This window comes from Myotis nattereri, assembly GCF_964212035.1.
Source record: "Myotis nattereri genome assembly, chromosome: 6".
Taxonomy (NCBI): domain Eukaryota; kingdom Metazoa; phylum Chordata; class Mammalia; order Chiroptera; family Vespertilionidae; genus Myotis; species Myotis nattereri.
The window spans coordinates 37,827,011-37,854,992 of record NC_138081.1 but is presented as its reverse complement, the minus strand read 5'-3'; the positions used below and the strand labels follow the sequence as shown (position 1 = coordinate 37,854,992).

The 27,982-nt window shown below is 39.0% G+C and overlaps 1 protein-coding gene across 1 annotated transcript in view; it reads left to right on the top strand.

Moving 5' to 3' along the window:
* The window catches only part of FILIP1 (filamin A interacting protein 1), a 192,186-nt gene extending 172,470 nt beyond the window's left edge, over nt 1-19,716 (top strand). Inside the window, exons 5-7 of the mRNA XM_081094854.1 lie at nt 40-2,845; nt 5,963-6,020; nt 18,803-19,716. Coding sequence (XP_080950980.1) covers nt 40-2,845; nt 5,963-6,020; nt 18,803-18,843 — 2,905 coding nt within the window. The 3' untranslated portion in view covers nt 18,844-19,716. The remainder of the gene's footprint in view (nt 1-39; nt 2,846-5,962; nt 6,021-18,802) is intronic.
* Nucleotides 19,717-27,982: the final 8,266 nt, after the last annotated feature.

The following is a 27,982-nucleotide window of genomic DNA, read 5'->3' as shown; positions in this document are numbered from 1 at the left end:
AGTATAATATATAATATTTTAATGTATTTTGTTTTATAGGTTGAAAAAGCTCCTTGAACAAGAAAAGGCTTACCAAGCCCGTAAAGAAAAGGAAAATGCCAAGAGGCTCAATAAACTAAGAGATGAGCTTGTGAAACTAAAGTCCTTTGCACTCATGCTGGTGGATGAAAGACAAATGCATATTGAGCAACTTGGCCTGCAAAGCCAGAAAGTACAGGATCTCACTCAAAAACTGAGGGAAGAAGAAGAAAAACTCAAAGCCATTACTTCCAAATCCAAAGAAGACAGGCAGAAATTGCTCAAGTTAGAAGTGGATTTCGAACACAAGGCTTCGAGGTTTTCCCAAGAGCATGAAGAGATGAATGCTAAATTGGCTAATCAAGAGTCTCACAACAGGCAACTTAGACTCAAGCTGGTTGGCTTAACGCAAAGAATTGAGGAGCTAGAAGAGACCAACAAAAATCTTCAAAAGGCAGAGGAAGAACTTCAGGAATTAAGAGATAAAATTGCCAAAGGGGAATGTGGCAACTCCAGCCTCATGGCAGAAGTGGAAAATCTACGGAAGCGCGTGCTTGAAATGGAGGGTAAAGATGAGGAGATCACGAAAACGGAATCCCAGTGCAGGGAATTGAGGAAGAAATTACAAGAGGAAGAACATCATAGTAGGGAGCTCAAAATCGAAGTTGAGAAGTTACAGAAGAGAATGTCTGAACTGGAGAAATTGGAAGAAGCATTTAGCAAGAGTAAATCTGAATGCACCCAGCTACATTTAAATCTAGAGAAAGAAAAGAACTTAACCAAAGACCTGCTGAATGAATTGGAGGTCGTCAAGAGCCGAGTTAAAGAACTGGAATGTTCTGAAAGTAGATTGGAAAAGGCTGAATTAAGCCTAAAAGATGATCTTACAAAGTTGAAGTCATTTACTGTGATGCTGGTTGATGAAAGGAAAAATATGATGGAAAAAATAAAGCAAGAAGAGAGAAAAGTGGATGGACTCAATAAAAATTTTAAGGTGGAACAAGGGAAGGTTATGGATGTCACTGAAAAACTAATCGAAGAAAGTAAGAAGCTTCTAAAACTGAAGTCTGAAATGGAGGAAAGAGTATACAATTTGACAAAAGAGAGGGACGAGTTAGTAGGCAAACTGAAAAGTGAAGAAGAAAAATCATCTGAATTAAGCTGCAGTGTTAACTTATTAAAGAAGAGACTTGATGGGATAGAGGAAGTGGAGAGAGAAATAACCAGAGGAAGGTCTCGGAAAGGGCCGGAGCTCACCCGCCCGGAAGACAACAAGATTAAGGAGCTGACGCTTGAAATTGAGAGACTGAAGAAAAGACTCCAACAGCTGGAGGTGGTCGAGGGGGATTTGATGAAGACGGAGGATGAGTATGATCAGCTGGAGCAGAAATTCAGAACTGAGCAAGATAAGGCGAATTTCCTCTCTCAGCAACTGGAGGAGATAAAGCACCAAATTGCCAAGAACAAAGCAATCGAGAAAGGTGAGGCTGTGAGCCAGGAAGCGGAGCTGAGGCACAGGTTTCGGTTGGAGGAGGCTAAAAGTCGAGACTTAAAAGCTGAAGTGCAAGCTCTTAAAGAGAAGATTCATGAATTAATGAACAAAGAAGATCAGCTTTCTCAGCTCCAAGTGGACTATTCTGTCCTCCAACAAAGATTTATGGAGGAAGAAAATAAGAACAAAAACATGGGACAGGAGGTCCTCAATCTGACCAAAGAGCTGGAGCTTTCCAAGCGTTACAGCCGAGCTCTAAGACCCAGTATGAATGGGAGGAGAATGGTAGATATTCCTGTGACCTCGACTGGAGTGCAGACCGATGCTGTCAGCAGCGAGGCAGCAGAGGAAGAAACCCCAGCAGTATTCATCCGGAAATCCTTTCAAGAAGAGAATCATATCATGAGCAACCTTCGACAGGTGGGATTGAAAAAACCTATGGAACGATCCTCCGTTCTCGACAGGTATCCTCCGGCAGCAAATGAGCTCACGATGAGAAAGTCGTGGATTCCCTGGATGAGGAAAAGGGAAAATGGGCCCTCGATGACTCCAGAGAAAGGGCCCCGAACAAATTCCAATCCCGGGCACCCAGGAGAGCTGGTTCTCTCACCAAAGCAGGGCCAGCCCCTGCATATTCGAGTGACCCCAGACCACGAGAACAGTACTGCGACGTTGGAGATAACAAGCCCTACATCCGAAGAATTTTTCTCTAGTACCACCGTCATTCCTACATTAGGGAATCAGAAGCCAAGGATAACCATTATTCCGTCACCAAATGTTATGTCTCAAAAAACAAAAAGCGGAGACGGTATTCTCGGCCCAGAACGAGCCATGTCCCCGGTCACGATTACCACATATTCCAGAGAGAAAGCCCCGGACAGTGGAAGAGGCGCATTTGCGGACAGGCCCACATCCCCCATTCAGATAATGACAGTGTCTACATCAGCTGCCCCGGCTGAGATTGCAGTCTCTCCCGACGCCCAGGAAATGCCCATGGGAAGGACTGTCCTCAAAGTCACCCCAGAAAAACAGACTGTTCCAACGCCACTACGGAAATACAACTCCAATGCCAATATCATAACCACAGAGGACAATAAAATCCACATTCATTTAGGTTCTCAGTTTAAACGGTCCCCCGGGGCTTCAGCAGAAGGAGCAAGTCCAGTTATCACTGTGCGACCTGTCAGCGTGACAGCGGAAAAGGAGGTCTCCACCGGCACTGTCCTCCGCTCTCCCAGGAACCACCTCTCCTCACGGCCTGGTGCAAGCAAAGTGACAAGCACCATCACCATAACCCCAGTCACAACCTCCTCCACTCGAGGAACCCAGTCAGTGGTGAGTGGAAGAGATTCTAAGGTGCAGGGCGAGGGAGGGAGGAAGAAGTGAGGAGTGAGAATAACCCAACGCCCCAAATAAAGCAAAGGCAAATGCCTCTCGCACCACCCGAACCCACTGGCAGATGTTTCCTAGAGGACTAGGTACACCAGGAAATAGAAATAAAAAGTGGCCTAATGTTTTAATAAATTGAGCTTATTTTTTATATCTTCACCTGAGGATATGTTTATTGATTTTAGGGAAACAGGAAAGGAGAGAGACAGACAGACAGAGAGAGAAGCATTGAACGGTTGCCTCCCATATGTACCCCAACTGTGATTGAACCCACAACCTAGGTATGTGCCCTGACTGGCAATCAAACCCACCACCTTCTGGTGTACAGGACAATGCTCCAACCAACTGGGCCACTAGGCTGGACATGAGCTAATTTTGAGGGGACATTTTTTTCATGTAAATTATGGAGACCACCCCCCCCCCAATACTTTCAAAGATGGCCTCTTTGCAATGTCAGCATACAGTGATAATGTTTAAAATTTGATTTTTTTATGTTTAAGATACTTTTTAAAATGGAGGCTGGGGGAAAACGGTGAAATAGGCAAGAAAATTGTAAACTGTTCCCAGGTTATATTTCGATAAGCTACACTATTCAATACGTGATTATGTATGATCATAATCATACTTTCTTCCAAAAAATGATATTAAAAGATTTTAATATTAAAAAAATTTGAAGTAAAATAGAAGTGAGTTTATATGTCTACATACTATATTTTATTAATAGTATCTTGCAGAGAGCAGGTGCTTGACAGATATTACTTAACAACCAGCTGGAAGGCTAAATGAATGATAATAAAAAAGTGTGTCCAAAGTATAAAATCCAGAACTTAAAAATAAGTTCTAGTTTTGAAAATGCTTTCAGCGACTGTCTTCATTTATTGGGGACAAATTGGTAAATGAAATTATAGAAGATCATGTACTACTTAGATATTAATTTAAGCAAACTAGAAATTATGATTCCTAGACTCTGAGCAAATTCTGCAACATATATTGGAGACTCTTAAGAAAGCTATTTACTTAAGTATAGAAGTTATGGCTTATTTTCCCATATCTTCAATACAATTTACTTTTAATTCTCTGTGTACAAACATAGACTCAAGACAGAGTTCAATATGTGAATCAGTAATTGCTTTGCCAGCAAAGCTTTCCATTACAAGCTCTATAGGAGCTGAATAGCATTCAGAATTGCTCGTCCTTCTCAAAATTCAATATTGCTTTTTGGGCAATACAGAGCATAGCTTGAATTTTTATAAAGAGACAATGGAAGTGTAATTGAGAGCAGGTTTCTCTGCTGGAACATCTTATTCTCATTTTAAGGGTCAGATCAAGATGCCCTTACCTTCTGTAGCAACATCTGTGACGACCAATTAAACCCCGTAGACAAATAGGATTTCAAAACAGCTAAGATTTCTAAGGCCTGAATAATGGCCCGCCTACTTCAGGTATATCTGATCCCATTAAAGTAAGAATAAGAAGTTTGGGAAATCAGTGAGGCTAGTTTATTTGTTCATTTATTATTGAAGTATTGAATTAATTGCGTACTAGCGACAGTTTAGCCACTGGGTTAGGTGCTGACTGCAAAGAGGACCTTTAGAAGCTCTCAGCTTAGCGGGAGAGTCAGGACTGGAACCTACCTTCTGGTTCTCTGGTAGAAGTACGCACATAGGAAGCCCTAGAGAAGGCTTCACGGAGGAGGAGGTTTTCGCAGACAAGGGTTTTCAAGAAGGGAAGGTGCCGGTAGAGAGAACAGCATGTGCAAAGGTATGGCAGTGTGGGGGAGCCTGCGGTGTTCGGGGAAGGGCGAGCAGTCCCACGGTGAGCAGCAGTGAGGCATGGCGACGGAATGCAAGGAGAGACAAACTGAGGGCAGATGGTGAAGAGGAGGTGCAGGTCTTACTATGAAATTTGCATTTAATCTCAGAGTAGATAAAGGGTGTTGAAAGGGTAAAGATGATTTGAAAGCATTACACTATTTATGTTTTAGAAAGATATGTGTATAAAACAGTTTAAAGGATAAATTGGGGGGGACAGAGGCTGAGGGCAGAGACACCGTGGCGATTCTCTAGGCTAGAGATGGCGTAGGCTTGAGCTATGGCAGGGAAAATGAGGGCAGAGCTATATTGGAGATGGAATTGAAGATTTCATGGCAAATTGAGTATGAAGGACGGCCCTGAGGTTTCTGGCTTGGATGTATGGGTGGATAGGATAAGAAACATAGGAAGACTACTGTCTGGAGGAGAAGATAAGTAATGTTTGGGGGTGTTATATTTGAGATGCCTGAGGGACACTGGAAATGTTTAGCGACGTAGTTGGAAACCTGGATCTGTTTTAAGGGGAGCATTGAAGGCTTACGGTCTGGAACTTGTCAACACCTGGGGTGATAACTGAGGTGATTTTCAGCCTGAAAGCAAAAAAGTAAAAGAGGGCTAAGGATGGAATATGGCGATGCCCACATTTTGCAGGCAGCCAAGCTGGAACAAGGAGCCAAGCCAGCAAGAGATTAAAAAGCAGTCATCACAACCGGATGTGATGGGTGGGATTCAAGTAACAAATTATGGCAAGAGAGTTTTTGAAGCACTTCAAGAAAGAGGGTGTGGTCATCAGTGGCAGTAAAAAATGAGAAGAGTCTGAATTCTTAGGAGGTAAAAGGAGAGCTGGCTAGTTAAAGGAAGTGGAGGAGCCCTAGCTGGTTTGGCTTAGTGGATAGTGTTGGCCTGCAGATTGAAGAAAGTGGAGGTAATTTGGGGGAACAGTAGGAATAAAACTGCCTGAGTTTATGCCAGGCCTGTATTTTCTCTGTGAAATAGGAGGCAAGGTCATCTTCAATAAGGGTAGAGGAGATAAGGTAGGAGCTTGAGAAGAGAAGGAAGTTAGGCATAGATACTTCAGGAGAGAACAGGGGGCAATCAGAGTGGATTAGATACTGACTCCAAGGTTCTAACGATAATTTAGCTTGGGGAGGGGTTATCTGCGGCAAGAGTCCCGCTCTCGTTCAGAGCCAGCACATCCAGGGGGAAACTCACGACCATCTCCTTTGTGTTTCTGTGTTTTTGTCTTTTACAGTCAGGACAAGACGGGTCATCCCAGCGGCCTACACCCACCCGCATTCCTATGTCAAAAGGTATGAAAGCAGGAAAGCCAGTAGTGGCAGCCCCAGGAGCAGGAAATCTGACCAAATTCGAGCCTCGAGCTGAGACTCAGTCTATGAAAATAGAGCTGAAGAAATCTGCAGCCGGCAGCGCTACCTCTCTTGGAGGGGGGAAGGGCTGAGGGCAGTGGCTGAGGGGGTATGTTGTGCAGATGCTACTGCTACGGTGAAAACAAACCTTCGTCCGTTCGTGCCAATTCTTTACATGTACTAATTTAAGTTTTAAATACCTTGTTTATAAAGTAATCTACTAATAGCCATATGTCTTTTCTATTTTGTAAATTTGTTTTGATGCTGGGGAACTAACCAACAAAACTACTGTTTGCCGTGTGCTTGGTGGAGGAAGCTGGGCCTGAGGCTGGAGCTTGACATCTGGTCCCCGTTTTGCTTCTAGAAAATGGATCCATCAACTAACCCATCTGAACCTCAGTTTCTTTATCAGTGAGATATGGGTGCTGAATAAACTCCTCTCCAAAGCCTGCTCCCATATTTCTTGATGGTAAATCACATTTAATAGCCTTGTTCCACAGTAATTGATTTTTCAAAAATTCTATTATGAAATAGGAAGTAGTTTAATGATTGCCATTTGCCTCTGTCAAATCCCAAATTTGCTTCTTGTGCTGGAACATCTAGTTATCACAGGGCCTGGAGCTCTAAAGTTTTGCCAAAACAAAAGCCTCTGAGATGATTTCAGGAAATAATTTGAATGTGAAATAAAATGGAAATGAAATATGGAGTCCTAAAACAGAGTTTTACTTATTTGTGTGTGTCTGTGTGTATGGTAGATAGAGGTTTTGGCCATCTCAAAAACATTCCCAGAGTTTCATAGACAATAATTTTAGAGCCATTAATGTCATACTCTTGTTCTATTCAAGTGCGCAATTGATTTAAATCCTGGAGCGGTTTGAATAGAGCCACCAAATGGCCCTTTATGGCTCAATAGAGGTTGTAATGGGTAGGAAATAGCAGGAAGTAAATTCTGATATGTTAATGCCAAGAAAAAACATGACATCATACAGACCTTAATTGAATTGAATATTTTCCTCAGTTAACTGTGAACTTTATTTGCAAATATAAAATCAGTTCATGATTATGTGTGTGTATGTGTTGTAGAGAATGGGATTATTATTCCTGTCATTTTTACTTGTGTTTGTATCATTTTCATTAATTTTAAGCATGGTTTAATCAGCATGAAGCAATGTGTGAGTGCAAAATGCCAGGTGTCTTTGTGGGGAGACTAACCATGTGAAAGTAGATGCGGCTTCATAGTCAAATAACCACAAATGAGCTCAAGGCTAATAACCTGCAGCATAGGATACGAGGTCTTACGTAGGCAGCAGATCTGTCAAGATTTTTGATTCAATGGGGGGAAGATAAAAAAGAACAGATGATTGGTTTTTAGCCCTTGATTCAACATCCTTCATGATAAATAGACTCTTTTCAGAGTTCTTTTCACACCAGATTTCCTATCCCTTACAAAACTTGGACTTGAATTACACACAATGGTGGTAGATGCCTCACAGTATTTACATTCACTTTAATCTGATCTCTGTTGCCTACAGCTCAGCAGTTCTCAGCATATATATTTTAAAATGTTGAGCAACCACGAGAGACATGCCATAAAAATGGGATTTCAAGGTAGAAAAGCAGAGAGACTGAGAATGAAGATTTTATGAAATATGACTTTGAACAAGTTTAAATAAGAGATCTTCCCATTTTGAATACTGCCTTGTATTTTTTTAACATATTTTATTGATTTTTTACAGAGAGGAAGGGAGAGGCATAGAGAGCTAGAAACATCGGTGAGAGAGAAACACCGATCAGCTGCCTCCTGCACACTCCCCACTGGGGATGTGCCTGCAACCAAGGTACATGCCCTTGACCGGAATCGAACCTGGGACCCTTCAGTATCCACTGAGCCAAACCGGTTAGGGCAGCCTTGTATTTTGTCAAAAGGGTTTTTCCCCCCCTTTTGTAAAGTAGACACAACCCTTTTCAAAATCAAGGACATTCTATGTCATTTAGGGTATTTATTGCTACTGTACCATAACATACTGTATTTAAGCAACTGAAGTTGTCAAAAGTATGAAACACTGCATTCCTTTTGACTTTACCTGCCATTTTTCAGTGACTTTTATCATAATCTTATTGTCCCTGTTGCTGTTTTTGCTTTTACCTGCTCACATCATGCTTACGTCGTTTCTGCCTGGAAGGCCATACCAGCTGCAGGGACAGCACTCCAAAAGGCTTAGCGGTGCATGTACAGGATGTTTATACATCTGGACCTTGGAACAGAGCCACCTGCAAAGTACAACTACTAAGAAAACTTGGCAGAACAACACATATTCACTTTTCAGAAATGATAAAGAGCAACTGCCATGGCAGTTTTTCTTTGTAATTTTAGAATCAACTCTACATTTATTGGATAACTTTGTTCTAAACCACATATCAGAAATGAAATCCACTGGGGACAGGAGGTGGAGGATTAAAAGCACTCCAACTCCAGCTTCCATTCGTGAGTATAATGTTTTTAAGACGCAGTTGAATGTGCTTTTATAAGAGTGAATGGGATGAAAAGGTTAGTGTCGTTTCCCCGTCCTGGAACATAGCATTGTGTAGTAAAATAAAAGGGGTCTCACCAGAGCTGCTGTGTATAGCTGCAGCTCAGTCCCACCCTGGCGGAGGAGTGTCATTTCCACAGATTTCAATGTGCTGGTGCCCCCCAGAGGACGTGCAGGGCTCCATCTTCACAGGGACAGAGGCGGCCCTGGTATTCCTTTCCTGAGAATAATTATGTGCTGACAAGTAGCATGCATGATGGTCAGTACAAACGTTTCTATATGGGACATGGCCCTAAGGGTATTTATTATTTCTTGAAAATGACCTTCCTAAGTCACCTGCTTAATTGGAGTCATTCAGTTGCTACTGCATTTTTATCAGATTTTCACTGAGGACAAGTTAATGCATGACAGTGGGCTTGGTAGAGATTTTAGTGTCTTCATTAAGGGTACGGTATTAAGATCTCTTATTGAACATCTTCAGGAAGAGGGTGAAGAAAAAGCTCTGATGTGCCGTGTGGGAAGAGTATAATTTCAGGGAAATAAGTATGTCCAAGAATGTAAAATGCAGAGATTTGAATTTCTCATTCCTTCATAGCTTTAGAATACTAGGGAAAGAGTGAGACTTTCCTGATCGGAAACCCCCAGGGATATTAGATAGGAAGAGCACATTTATGTGGGAGGACAGAGGACAGAGAGAGAAAGGAAGCGGCAGCAAGATGGCCTCAGAGATGGTTTCCCAGTAAACAAGGATGTTTGATTCCAAAATTTCTTCAACCCAGACGAAGGCTATTGTTTACCATCTACCTCCTCCTCCAGGGTCTCCTCATGAGTTAGCTCCTCAATCTCTGCTCTTTCAACTTCTCTTTTTCAGTTGTTACCTCCACACCAGATATAAATATGCTCTGGTCTCTTTTATTTTATAAGAATTCTTCTTCAGCTGTGCAGTCCTCTACAGCTACTGCCCTGTCTCCCTCCTGCCAAGTTAAGCCGTTGACACTCAAACTATAATGCCTCCATTCCATACTTTCCATTTATCTTGAGTTACTTTTTATTACTGTTAATTTGTATCCGTAGTTAAAATATCAGCCAGTGGTCAAAGATAATGAAAACATTTGTTCCTTACCTTACTGTCCTTTTCCCTAAGTTGAGCCCCCTGGAGAAAATAATTTCTAACTCTTAGATGTTTCTCCAGATTACTAAATAATATACTTGTATTCTGGCTTTTTATTCATCAATTTTAGATATTAATTTTTGTCTTCCCATTATTGTCTTGATGGTTGAGGATTTAATCCTCTCACATGCCCTATCTTTCCCTTTTTCCCATCCTCCCAATATGATTATATCATAGTGTTTTTTTTCTGATCCTCACCCGAGGATATGTTTTCATTGATTTTTAGAGAGAAAGGAAGAGAGAGAGAGAAAGAGAGAAACATTGATCTGAGAGAGAAACATTGATTGGTTGCTTCTTGTACGTGCCCCAACTGGGGAATCGAACCCACAACATAGTTATGTGCCCAGACTGGGAATCAAACCTACAGCCTTTTTTGGTGTATGGGACAATTCTCCAACCAACTGAGCCAACCAGCCAGGGCCACACATTTTAAAAAATAAATCACCAGTCAGCATTTGAATGTTATATATTAATATGTTTCTGGTATAAATTTAAATATTGTTTCTTGCTGAGTCAAGTAGTACACTATGACTATTTCCTTCTTCCTATCACTTTCCCCTTTCAAATGAATAATTGCTTAATTTTTCATCTGCTTGGTTTTCTATGTATCCATCTTTACTTTTTCCAAATGCTCCAATAGGTCTGCCAAACACCTACCAAACCTTGAAACACATCAGTTTCACGTTTTTTGCTGGAGGCCTTCCTAGTTCAGTCCTCTGCTTCCCTACTTACTCTGGACTGCTTGTCCTCTAGGCCTGCTGCACAGCTGTCCTGCGTCCCTTTTGCCATGTTAAACCCTCTGTTTTCTGGATTTCTTATCTTCTACTACTTCCTTTGCTTAATTCTTTCTTCCTTTCTTCCTTTCTTCCTCCATCCCTCCCTCCCTCCCTTCCTTCCTTTCCTCCACTTCCTCCTCCTCCTCCTTTTCCTCCTCCTCTCCCTCCTCCTCCTCCTTCTCCTTCTCCTTCTCCTTCTCCTTCTCCTTCTTTTCCTTCTGTCTGTCTGTCTGCCTGTCTGTCTATTTTTTGGAATATACCTCCCAATAGTTTCTACAGAGAAAAATGCTCTCTGGGAATAGGTCAGGAGAGGGGACATGGAGAGTCTCATAGTTCATTGTGTCAACTTTCCCACTCCCCTGTATTCAGTCTGTGCTGCTAATTTACGTAGGTCCAGAACTTCTTAGGTTGGTTTTTCAGAAAATAAACTTCAGGTCTCTGGAAAGGGTGAAAACAGAATGAGGTTATGCTCTTTTTCCTCTGTGACCAAGACATCTAATCTCCTCTGGTTTTCCTTTGACCTCTCTGGCTGCTCTGCCTCAGTCTCCCTTGATGGCTCCTCGTTTTATGCTTACGTCTTAGGGATTGTTGTTCCCTTGTCTCTATCAACAGCAATTTTCCTACACGACATGCTAGTCCTTGTTATTTTATCCATCCCATGGCTTCAGCTATCACTTATATGCTGAAAACTACCAGGCCGCTATCTCCAGCTCAGCTTGTCTCAAAGCAGTCTCAACACCTTCTCCACCCCTCTTCCAAGTCTTCGCCTCTTACTATTCGCCACATCAGCAGGGATGTCCTGATCCACCTAATGACCCACACTAGTGACCTGGGAGCTATTTGAGGCTCCCCTGTTGTCCTCACCCATCAAATAGACTCATTCAGCCAGTCTCTCATATTCTACCCCCTAGCACCTCCAGCACCTGAACCACATCTCCATTCCTCCCACCACTGCCTGAGTTGCAGTTTTAATTCTCATCTGAATAGTTCTTTTTTTATGTTTTGAGCCTTTATTATGGGCTACTTGTACATTTAAAAAATCTTTATTGTTGAGAGTATTACAGATGTCCCCCTTTCTCTCCCCCTGCCCCCCTCCGATTCCTGCGCTGCCCCAGGCCTTCACCACCCTATTGTCTGTGTCCATAGGTAATGCATATAAATGATTTGCTTAATTTCTTCCTGCCCCCTACCCTCCTTCCCTCTGAGATTCCTCCGTCTGTATTGTTCTGATACTCTTGTAACTGGCTTCATAGTCTCCAGCCAGAAAACTCTCTGCTTCATTTTCCATTTTGTTTTCCAAAGTTCAAGTTGGTCATATCACACTTCTATTTGAAAACCTGTAAATGTTCATCACTACCTGTAGAATACATGCCAACTCCTTGGTATGGCACTCCGGGCTCTTTGTGACCTAGCTCTCTACCTCAGTCTTCTGAGCATCCCTCCCTTTCCCTTGTCCGGACTCCTGCCGCCCATGCCTACAGAATGGCTTGCATAGCAGGCCAGGCACCTTTCCTGGATTTGACCAACTTGTTCCTCTCCCTTGATTGTCCTTTCTCCTACCTTTCCTTCTGGTGGGTGTGACCTTCTATGTTCAAAGTCTCTTTTAAAAACAGTGACAAACCATACTTTCAGAGTCTATCTTGGGGTTTAAGCCTGTCCATTGCTGTAAAACCTGGGCACTTACTGTAGAAAAAGAAAACCAGCAGTTAAAGGATGACTGAAAGTTGGGGAAGAAAGAGGGGCTCTTGCTTCTTCCCTTTGTCTGCGTGCAAGCCCATGAGAATGATATGGAGGGTGCAGACATACCATGTGTGAGGACACGGAGGTAACAGAGACAGTGGAATTAGAGGAAATCCAGGTACTGCCATTCTGGGGAGTGTGAGTTACTTCTGTTTCCCTCCAGAGGCACCATGGCACGTAATGAATACAAAACAGCCAAGGGTCTGGGACTGGGGAATTTTTGCCTCTGAAGCCCTCACACTCGCGGAGAACTAAGGGGGCCTGAGAGGTTACTGTGAAGTATAATCATACTTGAATGAGGAGCACAAATGACACTTCAGGAAAGAGGAAGTTTCAGGAGGGGAGTTTATCATGCTCTTTAGATTCATGAAGGACCCTCTAAAACAGATCAGAAATGCTGTCATTTTAGAGGACCCACCACCACCACCAATAAGCAGCAGGTAGATTTAGAATAGATGTCAAGGTGAATCTCCAGAAAGAGTGGATCGCTGAACAGTGGACTAGATACCAGACACTGGAGTATGGCTGTCTAACCTTTGGCAAATCACCTCACCTTGGTTTGGCTTAGCATTTAGTTATAATCTTTTATGATTCTGGCATTCCTTCTTGTACTCATAATGTGATATGCTTCACAACTGTTTAGCAAGCAACTTAAAAGGACTTTGCCATAACACTCTTCCTAAGAACTAATGGTTAATTGCTTATCTGGTAAAAGTAGTTTGGCCTTTCTACTTATACTAATGTGTGATGGACAGAATTCCAAAGTCAAGGGCTGGTTAGAGCTGAACCGGACATTAGAGGTCCAGAAGATAATTACATCTATTATTAATGATGAAAACAAAAACAAAACAAGAAAAACGAGAAGGCTTAAAGATGTCTAACCATCTTATTAAATGACCAAACCAGGTCTTCCGTTTTACCCAGTATATTATTCATTATTTCATATGAAACTACTTCAAGTGAGCAAAGTATATATACATACATAAACTAAAACATCCATACTCATTGGGCCAAAATAATATTGTCAAAGTGTTTTTTGAGACATGGAGATATCTACATGGAAAGTATGTGACAAAGTTTTCATAATAATACTTTGATAAATATTATTGTACTTATCTAAAAAGCACAATGTCCTTTTTAATTTTCACCCATAATGCTATTTTCCATGCTATGCTGTGTGACCAGTCATAGGCTTAGCTCAAACGAGGCAGTTAGCATCTGTTTCCAAAAAGGTAGAACCTGAGTATTGTGGCTCAAATATTTACCTATTTTTCTACCATTTAATTTAGATTTTAAAAAATAATTAATGTTTTATGTAGGAGAACTAGTTCCAATTTGCTTGTATCTGGGAAACAGTAATCTATGTGAGAGATAAGGATTAACTTGCCTGAAAAAGAAGTTACCAGCATCACTGTGATTATTGGTAACTTGTGAGAGGTAAGGGGATTTGGGCTGATGATGGAGTGGGAAATGTTTTGGAAGGAAGTAAATAACTATTAGGTGGTTGAGAAACCCCAAGAGAATTTATATCATCTCGTTGAAAAGTTTCCTGAAGAAAATGACAGCACTGATTAACGGAAGTATTTTTAATTAGCTGAGCTGAATCCAAAAGAAGGAACAAGTCCAAGTCAACAGAGGAAGTTTATTGGACTTACTATTTAAAACAGATGTCTTATCAGAAGTGATTAATTTATGAATGCGATCATAATAGGACTGAATGTTGAAGCAGTTTATTAGAATGAGAACCCTAAAAGTAAACAATATCTAGGCACTCCTATTTCTTAAAGGTACAGAACGTAGGACATTTTTGCAGGTGGATAAAATACCTAGCGAACAGCAACTTCAAAGCTGGGCTTGGTGCCTGGTGGGCAGGAAGAACAGCACAGCCCTCAGCTGGTGCCTTGCTCTCCAGGCAGAGCCCTTGGGGCGTAGGGACTATGGGACCTGGGAAGCAGGCCATAAGCCAGACAAACTGATACAAAACTCAAGAGCAATGTTTTCTGTAACTTGGTATGCAGTTTCCTGTGGACGAAGCAGCCCTCCTTTGCTGATACAAAGTCTTGCAGTAAATAGAACCTTTGCTATGTTTGTCTTTGGTATGTGAGCTTAGAGCAGTGATGGCGAACCTATGACACACGTGTCAGAGGTGACACGTGAACTCATTTTTTTGGTTGATTTTTCTTTGTTAAATGGCATTTAAATATATAACATAAATATCAAAAATATAAGTCTTTGTTTTACTATGGTTGCAAATATCAAAAAATTTCTATATGTGACATGGCACCAGAGTTAAGTTAGGGTTTTTCAAAATGCTGACACGTCGAGCTCAAAAGGTTAGCCATTACTGGCTTAGAGGCTATCTATAAAAGTGATCTGGTCTCATTTACTAGAGAAGATTTTTAAAATTCAGAGCTCATGCGTTCCCTTGCAGAGAGTTTGGCAGAGCATAAATTATGCATTGCTTGGGAGGAAGACAATGACTTTCCAAGGAGTTCATCTTTCCTACCCCACAGCCAAGGAGCTCTCCTGGGAGGAATCAGAATTCAAATTTGTTGCCAGGTTGCCCCACTCTAACACTGAAGAGATAGTCTCCCCCAAATTTCCAAATCCCATCTTGGATCTCATCATCTGGCTGGCCAGTAGTTTTGAGATACCACCCAAGGAGGATGAGTAGTTAGTGAGGTCAGAAGTCAACTGTAATTAGGAATTGATAATACGTTAAACTTCCTTTCCATGGAAGGTATTTTAGCTAGTGTAATAAAAGAATGAATTCATAATTTACATCATTTCACAATAAATCATAATAACAAATAATGTATTTAGTGTGTTACCTGAAATTCCTTAAAAATAAATAAATAAAGATAACACTTAAGAGAAACACATAGAAAAAATGCCATTAAGTGTTTTTGGTAAACTGTTAATGTCAAACATATATAAAAATTTAATCTCTCCATGTGTGTATGTTAACTAATATTTTTTTTCTTCTTCCAATTAGAAAAAAGGAAATGGTGCTATTAAATGTCTGCATATCAGAAGGCCCCAAATTTAAGTGCTTTGCTATTCTGAGTTTGTTGATAGAGGTAGTAATTAATAATGGCCTTTGGTCTTAATCTGCCTCTACAAATTATAAATGTCAGAAAAATGGTATCTGTAAAAAATTATTATAGAATTGTATTTATTTACTTAGCTCACTTTAGAGGACCTAAATGACCTATTATTGGTTTTTGTCTGAGATTCAATGAAGACAGAGTAGGAGATGGAATAAGATTTGCTCATTGACTTTGTAACTTCAATAAAATTTATGAGACTTTTATTGTACTGAATCATAAAAAATGGAAGAGACTTGGGAATTCTGTTTTTTGTTGTTTTTTTAAAGACAAATAATGGTATTAAGCCCCAGAGCATTTTTTTTCTTTTTGCTGGTCACCATATGTCTCAGATAGTTATTTTTTTAAAAATACATTTTATTGATTTTTTACAGAGAGGAAGGGAGAGGGATAGAGAGTCAGAAACATCGATGAGAGAGAAACATCAATCAGTCGCCTCCTGCACACTCCCCACTGGGGATGTGCCTGCAACCAAGGTACATGCCCTTGACTGGAATTGAACCCAGGACCCCTCAGTCTACAGGCCGATGCTCTATCCACTGAGCCAAACCGGTCAGGGCTCAGATAGTTATTTTTTAAAAAACATTTTTATTGATATTTAGCAAGAAAGGAAGGGAGAAGGAGAGAGAAAGAGAAACATTGATGTGAGAGCAAGACATTGGCTGCTTCCTACCAGGGATTGAGCCCGAAACCTGGGCATGTGCCCTAACCAGGAATCAAACCAGCAACCTTTTGGTGCATAGGATGATGTCCAACCAACTGAACTAACTGAGCCACACCAGTCAGGCTCCATCAGGTAGTTTTGCTGTGTAAGGAGTCATCTCAAAATTTAATGGTTTAAAACAACATTTTTAAAAAATTTCTCACAATTTTGTGTAGTGGCCAGGCAATTCTTATTTTAGTTTATAGGTTTGGGCAAAACATAGATGATAAGCAAAGACAGATTTAATAAATATGTTTAGTCAGTATAAATCAATAGAGCCACTATCATATAGGTATTATCTCACTATCTCTAGAAACAAGATAAAATATGTCTCCATGTATACAAAACAAAATAACTTGAGCTTAACTGTATTCCTTTAAAGTTTATAAACGTAAGTGTTAAACACCATATCTTATTATTAAAGTAGAATTTAAAAAACTCTATTTGGCATTGTCAAGTATTTCTGAGACAGTCTTTTTAATAACACAATCTGATTAATAGCATTAGTATATATGCCATGCATAGGTGACCACTTTGCTAACTTAAATACAATAATAAAATGTAATGGTCCAACCAAGACATTCTTCTATGTATGGATGAACCCTTTTGCCATATGTATTCTTACCAAGTGATAATTATGAAGAGCTATTATTATTATGGAGATTACAAAGTGCTAGATTAAGAGAAGGCGACTCTAGGAATTTAGAGGTCTGCACACTCAAGGTGAGAGAAGATGGTATGACAGTAACACAAAATAGTAGCCCCACAAGGGGTTTTAGAGATGATCTCCAATACCCTCATTCTGTAGTGAGGAGACAAAGGCACCAACATTCTGAATTACATCTACAATAAAGAACAATGTGGATTTCACTTTTTAAAATGTATGTTTTCTATTTTTTAAAAAAAGAGGAAAACGGGAAAGATGCTTTAATTCTATTACGGACATTTGAGAACTATGCATTTTCACTCTTAGAAAAATTATAGAAATTTTGTTGTTGTTGTTAATCCTCACCCGAGGATATTTTCCCACTGATTTTTAATGAGTGGAAGGGAGAGAGAGAAACATCAATGTGAGAGAGACACATAGATTGGTTGCCTTCTGTACGCCCGACCAGGGCCAGGGATGGTGCCCGCAACTGAGGCACATGCCTTTGATTAGAATCAAACCCGGGACCCTTCAGTCAGCAGGCCTATACTCTATCCACTGAGCCAAACCAATTAGGGCTACAGAATTTTTTTTTTTTTTAAAGTGTTGAGTGGGAAATAATATTTTAATCTTAGATAGTGATTTTTAACTACATAATATTTTAATTAGTGTTTTTAGTTTTTGCCTTAAGATTTTGATATATTTTTAGGCACTGAAAAATTATAAAGCTAGAACAATTTTCCAGTGAAAAACATGAGGATGATTCTTAAAGGTTTCCGGTATAGTGAAAAAATCGTATGTATGTCATAAAAGCTTTATAAAAATTTTATATTTAAATGTAAACATTTATACATTTTATTTTATTTTGCTTTCTTTCCTGCTTTATCCCAAATTTAATTGATAGGTAGAAGGAAGGAATGGAAATATCTCCCCCTAGTGGTAATTTAATGAAAGAATTAAGAAACATTTTGTTTTTGACCCACTGAACATAATTAGCACAAACCAATAGGTCTATGACATAATGTACTTTATTTAATGCTTAGATATAAATTACCGAAGTAAAAATAAAAATTAAACTAATATTTAAAATTAAAGTGAAAATAATAGGTGGAAATTTTCTCACCCTATTGATAAACCCTGATGTTATTTTCTACACTTACAACATTGCCATATGTGACAGGGAGGTAATAGTTTTTTCAGACAGAAGAACCATTTGACGCTTAGATTTCTTTCCTATGCTCTTTATAATCTTAGCAATGACAAGACTCTGTCATTTTTTTCTCACCAAGGTAGTTCCATGCCTTGCCCAGTGATGTGCACGTAATTGGGCCTCAATAAACAATCTTTGAATGATAGAATGAAAAAAAAGATACTTGTTAATGAAGGCATATAGATTAAGCTAAAATAAAATAAATCAATAAATATAAATATCACACACCCACAATGTGGCTCGTACTGTTCTAATTGCTATCTCAATCTATTTTTTATTTACTTTTATACGAATGAATTTAGATTTAAAAGCATATATGGAATCATGCAAAAAGCAGTCAGAGACAAAAGTAAGTTACCTGTGTTTATTAACTTCTTAAGAATAGATCATGAATATTTCCTTGTTAAAACTCAAGTTCAGACGCATTTAAAAAGAAATTAAAAGTATATGAATATTGTTCAGAACAGAGAGTTCCTTCTAGGTGAGTCACTTCTAGGAAATAGTCTGGTTTCCCACTATGGGGCTTGTATGTAGTAATTACTGTCTTTGTGTTTAGTTCTTTGCTTGAGTAAAATTGATCTAATATTGTTAGAATATTAGACGTGGTTTCTGAAAAGCTTTAAGAATTTTGGAGGTAAAGCATCTACGCCAATACAAAGATGTTACCCAAGAGTAGTAAACAACTGCAGGAGAAGCTATTGGGCTCATGTACCTGTTTTTGTTTGTTGTGTTGTTTAACATCTATGGTCTTTTATGAAATGATGTGGTGTTGATCCTCACATAAACTATTGATCTGAGTTTCAGTGTAATTGAAAATGCTGTGTTTTTCTTCTCTTTATAGAAAGCATCATCATTCACCAGTTACGCATGAACTCCCGATGAAATGGTAAATCAAGCACATACTGGGTGTGTGTACTGCCTCTGAATCCCTGTTGAATGGATAGTATTACTACAGCTCTCCATCACCACTAAGGTCCTCCAGGCTACTGATCACTACTGAAAATAATTTTCTACTTCCAGTGAATTTTTTTTGAGGATATAATGTAAAAGCTGAAAATGGCATTGCTGATAATATAAAAATAGGTTGCAAGAGCAATTCAATCTTTGTGTCAAAAGCAATTTCTCCTCCTTTTGCAAAGCTTTCAGGTCCATGGGCACATGCTATGTAATTTATTTTTATAATACACTTTGTGATGTGATTTTTTTCCCCGAAAGTGTTTCCTTTTTCATAGTCTATGGCACATATAGTATATATGTAGAATACACTGTCAGTTCTTCAAAGCATGGGTATTGGTGCATTTATAACAGTAACCTATAATCATTTTCTTTGATCAATTTGTTATTTCTGAAGAAAAGAAAGTACAACACTATATATTTCCTGAAAGAAATTCAAGAGGTAAAACAGAAGCAGGAGCTTCTGGAAGAGTTTTTATTATTGCTTGTACAAGGCTGTGGTTCTGATCACGGTTCAACACTAACAGATAACGGTCTGGTTTAAAGTTTAATTTTAAACACTTACAGACAGTTTTTTTAAAGTTGCTCTTTCTAGTGTTCTGTGCCAAAACCCTTGAATGAATTGATTTTCATATGGAACAAATGAATAAAAGGAGATGTATGAGTTTAACATGTAAGGATTACAGAAACACCTTCAACCGGTAGTTCAATTATCTTTCTGTTTGCATTATTTACTTATATGTACAGGACTTAGAAAAAGGATATCAAGATAGTTCTCACAAGCTACCTAAATGAAAGCCTAAAAATAAAAAACTGACCTAGAAAGTATCAGCATCTTTTTAAAAAATGGTAATAGAAATACCCAGATAATTTTTTTCTTGTAGATAGGAGTTGGACAGATTTTCAGAAATCACATATAGGTTAGAGAATATATTCTTTAAAGATAAAAAGCACATGAATTACTTAAATCTCAATGTCAGAGCTGCTGTTGAACTTAAATTTATGTGAAAATGTGCATCTAAAGTCTACTTGAAAGCCTTAATATAAGGTTTTTATTTTTAAAGACTTTGTCAATGTGGACATGTTGTCAATAAAGTTTTTAAAAGGTAACTAAGATAAATAAATATTTGACACATCAGTTTCTGAAGGCAGGAATCATCTTTCATGCAACTTTACTTAGATTAAAGAAACTATGCTCTGGGTGTCACAAGGATAGCTAAAAACCACACAAACAATACTGTTGGCCCATTTCTCCAGACCACAGGCTGTCCCCAGGTTTATATGCCCAAAGAGGGGAGTCCATACTGCGTCTCTGGAATAGAAAAATTAATGTTGGATTTCCTCCCCTATGGAACTTTGTAAGGTATTAAGGTATACCTTGTGGAATTAGCAAATTATAGTCAGTAGGTATTATATATGAAATTACTATATTTTATGTAAGATTAGTTTTGATCTTTGTAAGTAAAAGAAATGCTATAGTAGGCTTGCCCTAGCTTGAGTGATTGTATGTGTCACATAACCTGCAGGGTTCTGATTACTGATTAAAGAAAACTAGATGTATTTGTGTGAAGATTTAAGAAATTGTTGTTTTGGGTTTTGTTTTCTGCAAATGTTTCTGAATGATGTTTTCAACTAGGGAAGGGCTTTATTTAGTATTGTTATATATTTTTCACTCACAATTAAGTTCCATTTTTGCCAATATTTCTGACGGCAAAAATATTCAGATATATCACAGATTAGCATTTGAAGCAAATAACTTTTTCTCAACTTGTGGGAATGTTATTACACTAATTGTGAAAAGGCTAGAAGATAAGACTTTAAATATTTCCTGACTTTAATTTAAAGTGCTACAAGTAATTTATGTATATTTGGATCTGAAGTTTTATTTTTCCCGAATTTATAATGAAATTTGGTACTTGCAATGCTGAGTGAGGATGACGGTGTAATTGGTCATTTAAATGGATGCTGAGCTTTTCTCTCGCCGTGCTATAAATAAGTCCTCTGTTGAAACCCAAATGGAATTAAAGTGACAAATGGTTAAAATTAGTTTAAAAAATTTAAAATTTGTTTTGAAATAGAACACAATATTAAAAATGAACAGAAAACAACAAATAGTCATATCCTTAGCTCATGAATAAACAAACAAGATCATAAATAGTCATAGCCCAATATCAATCGAAAAAATTGTCCCTCATGCAAGTCTGGCATCATCCTAGGCTACATAATTTCTCTATCTTTTATTGTAAGTAAATCTCCAATCATCAATATGAATGAGAATCAGTTTTGAATGGAATAATTCTGTTTTCTGATGTATGATCGTAGTGTTTTCAGTTTAAGATACAAAAAACTAATCCCATTATTTTACCCTTTTCTTTTTGAGAAGAGTGTTTCTGAGGGTATCTTCTACAAAGATTTTTTTTCAAGTATTTAATAAAATATTAGGGCTTAATGAAAATAATGGATAGAGTAAATATTCCAGATGTTAAAGACCTAGAATGTTTACAAATGTGAACAATTGATTGTATCTTAGGACAACCATAAAACAATTCATGGTGTGAAATATCTAACTTAAGCATTAACAGAGATACCAACAATTCTGAAACAATTCCCACCTTCTGAAAGTCAGTGGCAGAGCAAGAGTGAATGCTGTGTCAGACAGTGTAATATGTTTGTGTCTTTTCTCTTTACGCTGTGGTTGAATTTTCCTGGAAATAAATAAAAAATAGAGCAAAGGTAGGGTGTGTTCATGAGTTTGATAAGCAACAATTCTAAAATTAACAAAAACGCATAATGGAAGTTTAAAAATCACAACTGGCACCTGAGGCATATGCCCCCCTCTGGACCTCCAGTGCCATGCCTCTGCTAAAAATACTAATTAGAAGGCAAAGAGGAGAAACAATAAAAATGGTTGTAATGAATTCATAAAATTGGGAGTTCCATGGAATTAATGTTGCTTAGTGACCACTAATGTTTTATTTATCTTACTATTATGTTTTTAATACTCACCTGAGGATATGTTTATTGATTTTAGAAAAAGAGGGAGAGAGAGAGAAACATGTGAGAAAGAAACACTGGTTGGTTGCCTGTCAGTCATATGTGCCCAGACTGGGATTGAACCCACAACCTAGGTATGTGCCCTGACGGAATAGAACACACAACCTTTTTGGTGCCAAAACGATGCTCCAACCAACAGATTCACCTGGCCCGGACAATATTTTATGTTCTTAAACTTTCAGCATTTCCTCCTGACTCTGTGATGACACTATGCTTGTTACATAGGGAAAATGCTGTAGATTCATACATTTGAACAGAAATATTTCTAGGTGCCATGACATGATACATCTTTTTCTGGTGGGTTATTTTTGTTTGTTTATGTTATTTGGTTAATTTTACCTTACCATTCACAGATTTTGTTAACAGTGCAAAATTGTATTTATTTAATCTAGATTTTGTTTTAAAAATGTCAGATGTTATCTTCTTCATATGTGATCAGTTATTCTTAGAAGTCTTGCAGGTGTAATGGATTTTCAATAGCAAAAGAGTACATGAAAAAAATTTGGAGTTACAGTCTATTTTCACAGCATTCTCAATTTTTTCTTTAAGTTTTATTAAGTACATGAGAAGTTTATTTTTCACTACAGCCAAGTGAATTTATGAATATGTACTTGTCTTTTATATGAATGTGATATCCTGCTTTCATTTCATCACAGGTTACTGAAATTTAGTCAATTAAGACATTCTCTGTGTTATTTTCAAATTCAACTTTGTTTATTAAAATCTCACCAGAGAGTGAGAAAAATAATAATTGTGATATAAAAGTATTGTGCAATATTCTTCTTTGAGTTGGAACATAATATTATACAATTAAAATCATTTAAAATGAGTATTCTACCTTATTTTAAATTATTTGCTTTAAAATAGTTTTCACTTCTGCATTTCATATTTTGTTAAAAATTTGGTATTTTTCACTGTGAATAAGAAGCAGTACAGCGGGCCAGCTGAAATCAGAGTGTTTTTCCTCTGAGTTACATTTTAGTTTGATTCTTTAACAAGATAAAAACTGCAAGACACCAAGAGATGGAAACTGGCTATGGGTTCCCTTCACCCTTTTATCTTCAACAAAGGCATTGTCAATAAACATTTAAGTAATATTTTACCACTTCCTAAAAACAGATTACTTAGTAGAGCAAACACTCCTGAGGTTTTGTCAAGAGCTCACAGCTGTTGGGTAAGGGTTTCTGCAAAGTGGGATGAGGGTGATGGTGGGGTTGTGCTCTGACGTCTTTTATCAGCCGGAGACGGTGGTCCATAGCCATAGCCAATCCAACTTATTTTTGCCTTATTTGGGACAAAGGAATAGGTTTCTCCTGTTTATTATTTAAATATATACATATCAGAAAAGCAGGCACGGAAGATGTCAAAGTAATGCTTTCCAAAGGAAAGTGCAGATGTTAGAGATCTTGCCCACAGAACAGCTCTGTGGCCTCGGTCCTTGGAGGAGTGGAGCCCTTCCGTGCGCATGGTTTAAAAACACTGGCCAAAATTAAAAATAAATAAAAGCACTAGCCAAAAGTCATTGTTTATTTCATGACTTGCTAGGAGCATGGCGTCTCAAGCTTTCCACCAGATTTGTTCAAATGGATTTGTCCCCTTTGAGCCTTGGGCTAGTAGAGTCACCTTTATCCAGCAACAGATTTTTCCTTAGGGTAGAAACTGCAGTTGCTTCCCTGAGCCCCATGCTTGTTGGCAATAGGCAACATTGCACCATACTTTTTTCTTTTTTGACTGTCCTTAAAATCTTGTGAAATTTGTATTTAAACATCCCATGGTACCTATGAAGGATTTCAAATAGTAAGGCCTCCCTTCAACAGGGCCACCTTCAGTGACTGCATGGTTCCACAGATGATGAATGGTTGGAACCCAGTTCCCTGGAGTTCACAGATGAATTTTTAAAAAGATGTTAAGTCCTCCTTTATTTTCTCCTGGCATTATTCCCAGCATTTTCTTCAGAGCTAAGCACCTCTAATGAAAAAATCTTTTTCTGTTTCTTTTCAGGAGTCCATTTATCCTATTCTTGCCGGAAGCCGGTCCATCCTTGCTGCTTGACACAGTCGCTGCAGGATAGAAACATCTGCACAGCATATGTTTCAAGGGACCTGGCATATATAGCATACTGTTCTTAATATGTTTGCTCCCCTTAGCGCTGTGTGTTTTAACCAAGGTCACCTCTCCGAGAAAGGTTGTTTCCCCAGGTAGGGATTTTTCCCTGAAGTTAGGGAGGGGATGAAACTCCTTAATTAAGTGCCAGGCGGGTAGTTAATCACTTTAACTACAAACAATCATGCTTAAGCTACATAATCTTTACTCCCTGGAATGGAGATAAGAAACGCCCTAACCTTTGTAATAGAAATTGACAGGATTAAAATCAACTGGTATAAATACGGATGTAACAAGACAGTAAACACCAGAACCTCTCTGGAGATCCAGACCAGAACTTGGCTGGAGATCCTGGCTGGAGATCCTGGCTAGGCTGCTGATCAACTGAACACTGCCTCCGTGTCCTTCCTTCTTCGCCGACTCCATCTACGCCTTTGGGAACCCCTGGACCTGCTGGGGTTGGACCCCAGCATATTCTGCCCTATATTGACTGGCCTTGGTGTACAAAACTATCTCCCCAGTTCATTCTTTGTCTTCCTCTTCTTCTTCTTTTTTTTTTTTAATCCTCACAGGAGGATGTTTTTTCATTGACTTTTTTTTTTTCCAGAGCATGGAAGGGAGGGAGGGAGGGAGAGAGAGAGACATTGACTGATTGCCTCCCACCTGTGCCCCAACTAAGACTGGGAATCGAACCTGCAACTCAGGTATGTGCCCTTGAACAGGAATCCAACCCTCAATGCTTTGGTGCAAAAGCTGACACTCTAAACCACTGAGCCACACCACCAGGGCTGAATGTAAGCTTCTTAAATGCAGGCCTTGTTTCTTATCTGACCTTAGCCAAAAATCTTGTGTCTATCTAGTTCTGTTGAGTTTAATCCTGTCTAGGTTAATCTCTGTGTTCCATTAAAAGGGCTATTCCAAGGTCACTGCTCTACTGATAGGCTACAAGGAAGTGACTGAAGGAGATTCTCCTACCCAGTAAAGGTTATGTCCTCCCAGCCTTGCTGCTTGCCTTCCCTGGGACTGCCCTGTGTCGGTGGGTCTCCAGGGGTTAGGCTTTGGTGCTTTCCCTGGTGGGCAGACCCCTGGGGATGTGGGCCCAACAAGTCCCACATTTATTGCCAACACTCTTAGTCCAAGTTCTTCATAAGTAGCACATGGTATTTCTGTAACACTGGGGGGATTTACTGATGTATTCTCTTCCTTAGTCCTGTTAACCCCTAACCTGGGGAAACAACCTTTCTCGGGAAGGTGGTCCTGGTTAAAACACATAGCGCTAAGAGGGGGAGCAAACATACGTCATATACACCAGGTCCCTTGAAACATAAGCTGTGCAGATGTTTCTTCCCTGCAGCAACTGTGTCAAGCACCAAGGGTGGACCGCCTCCTGGCAAATTCCCCCATTTTTATTTTTTAAATGACTGCATGTAAATTAGCGGCCACCTCTCGGATTGGGTTAAGACTTGGAAGAAGACTTGTTTGTGATTTTGCTAACAGGTCAGTCCGAGGCTTAACCCTATATCGGCTCCCCACACTAGTTCTGTGTCTGGAACACAGCAATTTTATTAAAAAATAAAATGAATTCTAAAACTTCCCCTCCAAAAACTATTTACATACACCTCTTCAGATCATGGGCTTGTAGCTGCTCTATTATTTTGGATTTACTTATATATTTGGGTTTAAGCATTCATTGCATACTTACTATGTTGGCCTGGTAGTTAGCATTATCAATATCATTGAGCTACATAAAATTTTTTTAAACCAGGAATCAACAAATGAATAATCATTTAAACAACATAAATGTTATCTAAATGTCACACACACACACGCACACACACACACACACATCACTCCTAGCAACCACAGTTGGAAAATGTATATACTGTTAATCCATTGTAAGAACAACCATTCCCTTTTGTTGCCCCAGAAATGCTGAACAAAACTGATAAGGACTATGATAAAACACGTATAACCCAAGAAATTCAGAGTCTCTTGAGCTAATGTGGCAGTAAAGCAGCCTGGGTAAAGCAGCAAGATGTCATGGCAGGTACAGTAGAGGGAAAGGAACCGGAAGGATGTCATCAGGAGATCTTGAAAAGTCATTTATTTCACCCATTTGGCTCTCATTTGAAATATAAGTTTTAGATAAGAGTCGAAGAAAGCTTTCAGCTCAAAAAGTCTATGTTTTAGTCAAAATGGAATTTCTAATAAAAAAGAGACAAGGAGTTAAAGAATCTTTTCTATGGGCAAACTAAAGAAAAAGGAAGCAGATACATACACCGTGATGACTCAGATCACTAAAACAAACAAAAACTGAAGGCAAAATATTAACTGTATTTTGCAAATCACGTAAGGAACTATCACATTTAGTGGGTGTGATGATATAGGCAGAAATGGGGAGAAAAAAATTGCCTTATGCTTTAAGCTTATGTATTATGACCAATATTTAGTAACCAACAGAATTTAGCAAAATATAAGGAGCCTGTGGCTTCTCCATTAACTGTGATAAATGAATATTTTCCATTTGAGCCTGTGGTTGCTAGGAGTGGTGTGTGTGTGTGTGTGTGTGTGTGTGTGTGTGTGTGTGTGTGTGTTGATGACATTTAGATAACATTTATGTTGCTTAAATGATTATTCATTTGTTGATTCCTGGTTTAAAAAATGTATATGGCTCAAACAGATCAAAACATAGATCAAAACAAAATGTATAGTCCTCCTACCTGGTACCAGTGCTAAGAATTTGAGAAATAATAGATATTATATAAGAGTAAAACCAGGTAAGTTATCTTCCATATAAATATTCGATTGGCTCACATCCTGAGACTTGTAGTCATTTTGAAAATACATTTAATTGTAAATTATAAGCCCAAGCACTCCTTCCGTTTCCCTTTTCTTGAATTATCTTCCAAAAATATGACTGCAGACAAAGCCGTAAAGAAAATAAACTCTGGGTATTTGTGTCCAGATGATGTGGCTTACTCTCTGGTCTGGATTTCAAAGATGCCAATGTAATGTGAACTGTATATAATTTTTAAAAGGATTTTACAAATTTATGGTTATTGCAGACATTTGGAAAATACAGAAAAAGTACAAAGAAGCGGAGAAAAAAAAAATCCTCCATCCAGTCAACGGAGGTTACCATTATTTACTTTCCATTTAGGCTTTATACTATATTACCTTGGTGTCAAGATTTAGTCACGTTATACACCATGAATATTTCTGCCTGTAAATAAATACTTGGCAGTTTTGAACTGTCTACCTAACATCTCATTTTGTAGCAATGCGGTAATTTGTTGGCATCACGTGTAAAATAAAGAGCTACAGCTTATTATAAAAGACTTCTTAAATCCGAGCAAGAGAGAAACGCGGACACAGAGAAGATAGTGAAAAATAGCAAGACCATCAATACTAGAAAAAATAAGTGATCATAGCTCAAGTAGAGGCAAAATAATAGGGTTAATCACGTCACTTTAAGACAAAAGGGTTACCCAGCAAGCGTCTCACTTAAAGTTTTTACTTGCATTTCGAATGGAGATTTATTTTCATTAGAGAAACTCGAGGTTTTCTATATAAACATAAGCAAATCCTCCAATCGTGTAGTCTCCTTTTAAATGCTCCGACTACCTTCAGAGAAATAAAACGTGTCCAGCACGAAAGCATATGTCAGCAGCCCCGGGACTGCCCGGGGTGGTCCGCGCCGAGCGGAGCCAATCTGCGACCGGCCAGGCCGTCGCCAAGACAACCAGAGGCGCGGGAAGTGGTTGCGAACAGAACCCTCAGCGAGGGAGCGAAGAGGCGCCAACAGCCGCGCGCCGGGACTTGGCGCCCCACCAGGGCTGCGCATGCGCCGTCGTCGCTTCCCGCTCGGGGGCGGGGGCTGCTTTGGAACTCTCACTTTGCCGTCACAGGG